Genomic DNA, 10,624 nt, shown 5'->3' on the forward strand with positions numbered 1-10,624 from the left:
TCTTACTCCTTGTTCCAATATCTTCTCCGACGTACTTGTGAGTATCTTCGATGACCCAGAGCCCGAGCACCGTATGTCAGAACCCTCTAGGATCGTTCGCAAAAGTGACCTAGGGCTTCACTCATAGGCCGCTTCCTTGGTCCCTCATCTACCGTACTGGAAACTCACCATTTAAATGGAACTGAGGCTAGTCAAGACCTCGGTCGAACCTTGCTACGCGAGACGTCCTCCGTTGACTCTCCGTCAACTGTTGCAACTTTAAGAGTTAGGTCTCCACGACCTCATTCACAAGACGGTCAAAATGCTTCCCCAGCATTCTTGATATAAAATAGTCATTTAAAAAGAGGTCATAAATACAGTTTTTATAACGAATTCCCGTCATTCCACATTGTTCCACATCAATCCACATTATTTAATCCATAATCATTTCATATGTATTCCCATTCTCATCCAATCACATCATTTTCGATCTCATCATTTCTTTCCTCATTTATTCCCTCCTCATTAGATCTCATCCACTCGCATCTACCCATATCCACATCACCTCACATCACATCCATTTCACCTCACATCTCAATCATTCACATCTATCCCGTTTCACCGTGGTAGGCTGATAGCTTATACGCATTTATTTATCTTTTCATGAACACGAGCAAGGACTGCTCAACTCAAGGGTGGCTCTCGAGAGGTGACACAAACAAGCGAGTTGCAAATAGAAGTCAAACAAAGGGAGCACCGAAATGCTAGTGAGAAGAGGAGGAAGAAGAAGATTAAATATTTTTACATCGTACGAAACTATACCGCGAACAGGATTATCCAACCAAAAATGGATTCAAACTTGGGTAGGTCAAATAACGTCCACTACAAGCTATAAATATACAATATTGACATGGTTCACAAGCATGCGGTTAGAAATAAAGCAAAGCTAGATAGTAACTTATAGTTATACCACCACAATTGCTTTTCGATGGGCATTGTTTTTGAGCATTTGAGCCCTAAAATACTTGCAAATTCTTAAAATGCCTATAAAAGATTACATTAAAAAAAAACTTGCTATATTTCATTAAACCCCTCAATTTTGAAGGGTATCAAAAATCAAGCGTTACCACAATCAAATACATAGAATATCAAATAGTACAGTGCGCATTAAATATATGAATGCGAGCGTTACAACAATCCAATACAAAGAATATCAAATAGTACAGTGCCAATTAAATATATGAATGCGAGCGTTACAACAATCCAATACAAAGAATATGAAATAGTACAGTGCGAATTAAAGAGATCAATGCGACTTGTAGAGATAGTTCAGAACATTGCCCAATGTTTTTATTGGAAAAAGGCGGTAATCTTTCACAAATTTTCATTGACTACGAACTTTTTTCCCACCTTTTTCTTAATCAATTCATGTTTTCCAAGCGGTGGTAGATCAGCTAGTGCCCTTAACTCGTTGAGCATATCCAGCTCCGACTTGTGGATATAGTCATCCACTGTTGGGTCGATGGCCCCAATGTGAGGGTTGTAGTCATCTACACTTAGCTTTTCCATCTTCCATAATAAATATCCTGATAACACTCTCAAACGATGTACTTTGGCATTTTTGAACATGGTGTTGAGTTTGTCTACTAGTTCGTCCACAAGCTCGGGAGACTCTCTGTTCACGCTTTCTTTGCTCGAGCTTACCAAGCTGATAAGCGCTCTTACAGAAGCCAGAGATCTGTAATTAGAGCATATCCAAAACACACACACACACACACACACACAGACACACACGCAAGAAAAGGAAGTCAACAATTGTAGTATCTCGAATTTTACAGTTTTAATTGTATATATATAAGTTTATAGGGATATGCACTGACCGAGTGTTGGATGGCTCTACCATTTCCATCAGAGTGGCCAGAACTGTGGTCTTGTCGCTGTCCATGCTCTGCAACACCATACTAGCATCGAGGTCGGCTAGGGCTTTGAAGCTGTTTACCGCTGCCCAGCCCACTTGCCCAGGCCCCAGCTTGTCCGCCAACTTGGTGAGCAATGATTTGGGCAGCCGCTTGACGAACTGCAGCTTCTCCGCTGCCCAGAATCCCACCACATTGACCGCTGCTTGCTGCACAAACACGTTATCCTGATCTAAGTAGCTCTGCAGGAAATCAACCCCTTGGCGATGGGCTTGCATGTAATTCAAGAGCTGCTTGTATTGCTTCTGCACAATAGGAGGTTGGACGTTCCTTGCAAACTCCTTCCCCAACACCTTAAAGGCGAAATCAAAAAAATCAAAATCCTCTGTTCGAACAATGCCATTTTCCAACGTTCTTTGCAGGATCTCGTCATAATACCTTTGGAAGCTTTCTTCCGTCCTATCAAACAGTAGGATAAGGAACCAGATTGACCAAACCACAGCTGCCAAGCCTACGGCGGCGTTGATGAGGGCGAGGATGTAGAAGATCTTGAGAGAGACTAGGAGATTGGGTACATCAGAGTGGAGTAGCCTTAACCTGATGATGGGCAAGATGATGCTGGGCGAGATGAAGATTGTCTGGGCGATTTGGGAGAGCACGCGCAGTTGTCTCGCGAGGCTGGGCTGGATGTCTTCTTGCTTAAGACGGGCGGGGTCTTGGGTCAGCCTGACCAGGGCTTTCGTTACAAGCTTGCTGAAGAAGATTGCAAAAGCTAGGCGGCCGGCTTCGAGAAGCAGCAAGACGGTGACAATGCGGAAATCTGCAGGGCCTAGTAAGGACACAAATCCCCCCAACAGAACCACGGTAGCCCAGGTGAGGTTGCAATAAGCCAAAAACCTGCAAAAGCCCTGCAGAGCTCCTACCCCCCACGCCCCCCACTTTGCCTGTTCCAATTTCTTCTCGTAGGCATCGATCACATCGGACCTCTTCACACTGGGAGGGGCTGCTGGGACCCCTGCAGGCAGTGCGATTCTCACGTCTTGGCGAGTCTCCGTCGCCATGATGATGCGGCAGGAGCAGGCGAGAAGAGACTCGTGCAGTGTGGAGTAGGCAATCACAGTTGAGGAGGGATAGAGTGCAAATGGAGTAAAAACTGAGGCCGTGCGCGTACTACTCATTGTGTAGATCGAGGCCACCTTCCGTATACGACTTTAATTACCCAATAATACAAAAAAAAAATACAGCCTGTAAACACGACTCGTCGCCTCCTGTCCTGACTCCTTGCTAGTCCAGTCGCCCATCCCCTCAACAACAATTGATCTGGTTCATTTTTGCAAGTTGTTTTGGGGGGGGGGGGGGGGAACCTTCTCACTTGAGGGCTATTTTCCTTCAAGAGAATTAAAGGAAAAAACATTGAACCCTCGATAGCAATAGAAGGCTTTAAAGTTAAACATTTACTTCTCTTAAAGAAAGGCCAAAACAAAACAAAACAAAACAAAAGTTGGCCCTTATCGAAGTGCAACTTTTTGGGAAAAAAAGTTCAATTAATTTTATATTCGTGAATTTAAAATATATAAATGAATAATGTCTCTACCATAGTTACGACTTACAAGCTCTAGTTACTTGTAAGTAACAAGTTAGTATAAGTCTTTAGTCTTCCGTTAGTCTTAACTCTTAATATTAGATAACTTGATTTGATAGGGTAGTTACTAGTTAGCAGTTTAGGTAGTGTGGCATTATTATTTAATTTTAATTTGAAATTAACTTTTAGCTTTTATGACTTAGAAGTTGAACTTTTAGAAGCTAGGCGGACTTAAAAGATAAAAGTTGTCTTAGGCCTATGCAAAAATAATAATGCACGCACTATATATAAATGTACTAGTGTATATTTACTATTATCTCTCTTATTCATTTGCAAATTATCCATGGCGATTGTAAATTGCATAATATATATTATAATATTATGTTTAGAGACATATACCTATATATACATGTGCAAATTTTATAAAATAAATAGACACACATACATATATACTTCTAGTTAATATTAAATTTTAATACACGAGGATGCATGTTGAGGTGTGCTCACTCTTAAATGAGTGTATCTTATAGGCAATGCCTGTTGTCTTTTCTTTTGCATGCATATGTGTGTGCACATACACACGCATGCGTGATTGTGTAATGTCAACTTCATGCGTGCATGTGTCGTCGTACAAGTATCTTGATTATTGGTAGGTACTAGTGTGTATATGGTGTGAGTGTGTATACATGGTGTGTATGTTTGTGTTTGTGAGTATCTATTTGTGAGTGTGTATATGTACGTGTGAGAGCATATGAATATATCCATGTGTACTTCTTTTTTTATCCATGTGTGTACACATGCACGTGCATATGGTGTGTGAGTGTGTGCATGTACCATGTGCAATGTGCATGCATTTACGTCTATGTATACATGTGTGCATGCATGTGTATGTACATGTACTTGTGTGCATGACTGTCTGTATGTATGTACTTGTGTGCATATATACGCATGTATGTGTATGTGCAAACTTGAGTAGCGTGTGTGTGCGTATATGAGTGCATATCTAGATCTATGTGTGTACATGTGTGTCCATGCGTGCCAGTGTGTATCTATGTGTGTGTTTGTGTGCATGTGTGCGTTTATCATGTGTCCCTCAACCTTCTGTTCAATTTTGTTGATGGTGGTTGCAATGAATGCCAACGATGTCTCTATCCCCATTTTGAATGAGATATGCATGGTCAATGCAGAGGGCTTTGAGACCCTTATGTTTCCCTATGGTCAAATGAATGCAAGCAAGGTCTCTATCCCAATTTCAATGAGGTATGCATGGTCAAAAGAGAGGGCTTTAAGACCGTGCATCTATCATGTTGGGATAGTAATCTGGCTTTGCTTTGTAGATTCATTGGACTGAAGCAAATGCTATGGACTTGCCAATGGCTACAATGAATGCTAGCAATGTTTACATCCCCAATCTCAATGAGGTATGCATGGTCAAATGAGAAAGCTTTGAGACCATGTAACTATCATGATGGGATAGTAATGTGGCTTGGTTTTGTAGGTTCATTGGAATGCCAAAACGGATGCAAACGTTATAGACGTATCCATGGCTGCAAATGAGTGCAAGCAAGGTCATTATCCCGAATCTAAATGAGGTATGCATGGTCAAAAGAGAGGGCTTTAAGACCATGAAGCTATCATGTAGGGATGCTTGACCCACATTGCTACATCTCTAGCACCTTTTTCTCTTTTGACAAGGAGAGCTACAAGTTGATGGAAGCGGATCTTCGAGGGGAATTTCTCGTGACCCTTAGTACATTAAAGGCCAATGATGTACAAGGTGTGCTGAATTTGAAGAGGTGGAAGCAGATGAAAGAGGCCTTCTCTCTGTCTTTTGAGTAAAAGATTCATAGGATTTACAAAAAATAATTCTACCCATATTTTCCAATAAAATTAATAATACTCAAAATGTTCCATCGGTATCAAAAATAGAAAATGTTACTAAATGTGAATAGATGTGAATAAGATGTGATAAGATGTGAGTGGATGTGATAAGATGTGGTGTGATGCAAATGAATGTGGATGGGATGTGAGGTGATGTAAATGGATGTGGATGTGAATGTGAATGAAGAGATGAGGATATGTGAAAGGATGTGATATGATGTAAATGGATGTGGATGTGATAAGATGTGGTGTGATGTAAATGAATGTGGATGTAGATGTGATAAGATGTGATGTGATGTAAATGGATGTGGATGTGATAAGATGTGATGTGGATATGGATGTGGATGAGATGTGAAGTGGATATGGATGTGGATGAGATGTGAAGTGATGTAAAGGGATGTGGATGTGAATGTGATGAGATGTGGATGAAATGTGATGTGATGTGAATATATGTAGATGTGATTATGAATAGATGTGAATGAGATATGATGATATGCATGGGTGTTATGTGATGTAAATGGATGAGAATAAGATGTGAAGTGATAGATGTGAATGTGAATGAACAGATGGATGTGGATAGACGTGCATGTGAATGACTGGATGGATGTGGATGAATGAGATGAAATGTGTATGGATGTGATGAGATATGGATGGATGTGGATGTGGATGTGATGTAATATGGATAGAATGAATGAGATATGATGTGGATAGATGTGGACGTAATGTAATGTGGTTGGAATGAATAAGATGTGATATGGATAGAATGAATGAGATATGATGTGGACATAATGTAATGTGGATGGAATGAATGAGATGTGATGTGGATAGAATGAATGAGATATGATGTGGATAGAATGAATGAGATATAATGCGGATAGATGTGGACGTAATGTAATGTGGATGGAATGAATGAGATGTGATGTGGATAGAATGAATGAGATATGATGTGGATAGATGTGGATGTAATGTAATGTGGATGGAATGAATGAGATGTGATGTGGATAGAATGAATGAGATATGATGTGGATAGATGTGGATGTAATGTAATGTGGATGGAATGAATGAGATGTGATGTGGATAGATGTGGGTGTGGAATAACGAGAAATGATGTGGAACAATGTGGAAAGATGAGAGTTTATTAGAAATTGTATTTATGACCTGTTTTTAAATGACTGTTTTATGTCAAGAATGTTGGGGAAGCATTTTGACCATCTTGCGAATGAGGTCATGGAGACCTAAGTGATTAAGTTGCAATAGCTGACGGAGAGTCAACGGAGGACGTCTCGCGTACCAAGATCGGCCGAGGTCTTGATTTAAATGGTGAGCTTCGGATACGGTGGATGAGGACCAAGGAAGTGGCCTATGAGTGAAGCGCTAGGTGACTTGCGAAGGATCCTAGAGGGTGCTGACCATACGGTGCTCATGCTCTCGGTTGTCGAAGATACCCATGCGTGCATCGAGGAAGAAAATGGAACAAGGTGTTAGAGTTGTTTTCTGAACTCGGGCATAGATCTGGTTGCTTAACCTTGCTGGTCCTCAACGGATGAGTCCATGGCTCTTTTATATGGATCTGTTGTGGTTGATCTTACTGATCTTCAACGGAGAGTCCATTTGGAGTTTTATAAGTGAATATATTTCCGGGTACTATGAGCTAGGAACTATTGAAAAGGTCCCTGAGTGAACAGGTGGTGAGCGTTTTGGTTGCCAATGATGCCATGGGTATGTCGATGAAGGAATGATTGAAAATTAGAATTCAACCGGATGTTTTGGAGGATTATGATCAATGATACTATGGTTTCATTAAAAGATTGTTTTAAAGACAGCTGAATCTATCAAATAGACAATTTCATATTAGGTGTGTAAGTGGTGTGACTATCTTGAACTTTGCTTGAAGCGCCGACTAGGGAGCTTGGGAACTCTTTTCCCTGGTACTCGGGACAAAACATAACCAAATTCCTAAATGGATCCTATCACTACAGTGGTTGAGCGGTTGGCTAACCCATGGGACTAGATGGGGTTAGGCTGGACTAATGGATCCCTAAAATGAGACTCAATTTTGTTAAGTTACAATAGATGAAGTAAATCCCGGATAGTCTTTGTTCTATGGAAAACAATCAACGGTTGTGCCTCTCAATGAGGAAAAAAGCGTTGGTCTCTATGATCCAAGTGCAAGTCTTTTCGTTGATCTGATCATGTGACTTACGGGTTCGGTCAGATTAGTTTGGTTAGTTAAGGCTCTTGACTACGTTAGAATAAAAATATCCTGGAGGAATCGCCCGTGCTTTCTAGGCAGCGAGGGAAGTTCTTTCGGGTTCGGTTTTGGAAGAACCGAGGGATTAGGCTCTTATCCGGATATCCGTGGGGGGCGAGGCCCCGAGTGAGAGGCTCTACCCTGCGCAAGAAGTGCTACTTCCACTGCTAGCACCCCCGATTTCGTTGCGCAGAGGGGACAGGGATATTTCAAGGTACATGGAGCCCAGTAAGCCTAAAAGAAAAATACATTCAGATCCATGAATATTTTTCTATTCCACAAGAGTCTGAAGAAAAGAGTGCTCACGTGTCTTACCTATTAACTTCGGTAAGTGCAACCAATATTTCACCTTCTTGAGATTTTTCAAACTTCAAAAACTGACAATAAACACAAACTATTGGGATCGAGATGTCGAGTACACTACAATGTTTACTCAATGTATCATACAGAGGGATAACAATTAGAGTAGACAGAGGGATCAAAGTTGAATGGATAGATTACCTTCGTTGATGCGTTCCATCCATGCCTTACATCTATGGTTTCGGTCCCAAATAAGAAACCTTTTATTGCTTAATATGCTCCACTCTAGATCATCTTGAATCTCTGCCTCAAATTCTTCATTGACGAGATTACACACTGGGTCCCACAATGCATATTCATCATCATTCACCTCAAGATCAGGCTCCCCAGGCCTACTCATAGATGCCAAGAAATTTCCCATGGAAGCACAATAGCCCATAGTATCAAACTTTGTGGCAAGCTCATTGATATTACCACTGACGGTTCTTATTGCCTCATTGACAAGAAGCCTACAAAGAGGGATCAGCGGTGGAGCCCTTCGTTTCTTCATTGACACAGTTTGAAACACATCTTACAGAATGTCAAGTTTGATCTCTTTGCTATACCTATTGAGATCCACATCTTTTCCTAAAGTAGCTACATCTTTGCACCGACTTCAGGATTGAGGCCTACTTCACCTTCTTAAACATTAGCCGCACTCTCAAGTCCTCTCATTACAAATTGAGCTTCGAGCCCTTCATTTTCTTCAACTAAAATGTTTTCATCTTTATGTGTTGAAGCCCGACAATGAGATTGTAGTGGATATCTACTAGAGGTTGACATTTCCCTGCACACATGGAGGAGACATGCACATTGTATATCAAAATAGATGCTGTTAAACATAATAAAATATTAAACACATAAAATAGAGATGTTGTTAGACATACATAAGCGATTACAAATGCCAATCATCATGGGAAATGGTGAAAATAAAGTCAAAAATTCAATGGTTGCACTTCATACTCTCTAATACGAGCCATGGCCCACAGTTAATGGCTTTGCACTTCATACCCTAGTCAATGGCTTGCGCCGGGCCTAAGTGAAAAATTAGCAACATAACCATGAGCACCAATCAAGGGCACAAGAAATGAGAAAGGAGACGCAATTTGTGAAATTTGTCATCACGTGATTTATGGTGTCCCTTTTATCAAATAAATTCTACAAGCATGTTGGCTTTTTGCCACCTCTATTTGTACCTCTAGAGCCAATTGACTATGTTTATGGTTACCCCATAGTAAGCAGTAAGATTTAGTAAATAATGACTTGGATAAATCCCATAGTGCACAGAATTAATCATAATAAAACATCATAAAAAACCCCCATTCTCTGCACTCAAGAGCTATGTTACAAAATGATGTGTTGGGGAGGCGGTGATGGCCATGCACTAGGCCTTGGAATAACATATATGTGCATTTAACATATGTAAAGAATAAGGGTAACAACAAAGCCTTTGAATTGCATCTATATGCATCTTACATTTAAGTTGAGGGTAACAGCAAAGCCAATGCCATGCTTGATGTATCATAAAGTCCCATCATAGTTTCATCACATTTGAGCCATTGTCTTGTATTTGTCTCTGCTTCAGCTTTACAAACATGGGTATAATGTTTCCCAATTGCAGCTGTAAGTAAGAAGCGAAGGCTTCCTTTTGTCCTTGAAGAGAAGGCTTTCTTCTGTGCAGGAGATAACAACTAGTACATGTAGGATGTTTGATCCGAATGCTCAACAACCCCACCAATCAATGGTTTGCGCCGGGCTTAAGGAAAAAGTCAACACACCAATCAAGGGCTTGCATTGGGCGCAAGGGAAAAATCAATACACCAATCAAGGGAAAAATCAATACACCAATCAATTGGCTTGCACCGGGCCTAAGGGAAAAATCAACACACTATGCCAGTCATCACGAGAATAAGGGAAATATCAACACACCAATCAAAGGCTTGCACCGGGCGTAAAGGAAAATCAACACAGTAATCTTGGGCTTGTGCAGGGAACAAGGGCAAGCTGCGCAAGGCAAAAAAATATCAGGGCAAGCTGCGCAAGGCAAAAAAATATCATCACTCTTCAACAGCTTGCACCAGGCCCAAGGTCAAACCTTCTTCATCTTCTTCCCCCGCTAGGTGCCCAACGATCCTGACAAGACCGTGTCGATCTCATGCAGTCCTACTGTGATGCTGGCCCAACCTACCCCATCGAAGTCGTTAACGAATACGCTTGCACCAGGCGCAAGGTCAAATCTTCAACGAATACGCTTGCGCCTGGCGCAAGGTCTGGCGCAAGGTCAAACCTTCTTCATCTTCTTCCCTCGCTGGGTGCCCAACGATCCTGACAAGACCATGTGCTTCAAAAACGACCACCTCAATCTCATGCAGTCCTACTGTGATGCCGGCCCAACCTACCCCATCGAGGTCGTCAACGAATACGCTTGCGCCGGGTGCAAGGTCAAACCTTCTTCATCATCGTCAATGAATACGCTTGCGCCGGGCGCAAGGTCTTGGCGGGGGGAGTGGTTCTGGTGGGCTTGGGTGGCGCTGTGGCCGGAGTGGCCACTTTCGACCCCGTGAAGGAAGCTGATCTATGTGTCTCATTCTCTTTATGTTTATGGAGTTTATGCTGCGTGAGGGCACCGCAGAAGTGCTGTTTGTATATAAGTCTTAAATAGGGTGCCCCCTCTGG

At 41.6% G+C, this 10,624-nt stretch overlaps 1 protein-coding gene across 2 annotated transcripts; it reads right to left on the bottom strand.

Annotated features, from left to right (window-relative positions):
• Positions 1–1,302: 1,302 nt before the first annotated feature.
• On the bottom strand, positions 1,303–3,104 carry LOC147610040 (uncharacterized). Of its 2 annotated transcripts, none has more exons than XM_086787205.1 (2): positions 1,860–3,104; positions 1,303–1,687 (listed from the first exon to the last, which is right to left on the bottom strand). In XM_086787205.1, exons 1-2 carry the CDS (start codon positions 3,071–3,073, stop codon positions 1,354–1,356), a joined length of 1,548 nt encoding a protein of 515 aa, XP_086643331.1. In that variant the 5' UTR covers positions 3,074–3,104; the 3' UTR covers positions 1,303–1,353. The 2 variants fall into 2 exon arrangements, with proteins under 2 accessions (XP_086643331.1, XP_086643330.1); XM_086787204.1 differs by having other exon boundaries at positions 1,303–1,717; positions 1,860–3,093.
• Between the last annotated feature and the right edge of the window lie 7,520 nt (positions 3,105–10,624).

The sequence above is a fragment of the Cibotium barometz genome, chromosome 50, assembly GCF_041138505.1.
Source record: "Cibotium barometz isolate CiBa-2024 chromosome 50, ASM4113850v1, whole genome shotgun sequence".
Classification (NCBI taxonomy): Eukaryota; Viridiplantae; Streptophyta; class Polypodiopsida; order Cyatheales; family Cibotiaceae; genus Cibotium; species Cibotium barometz.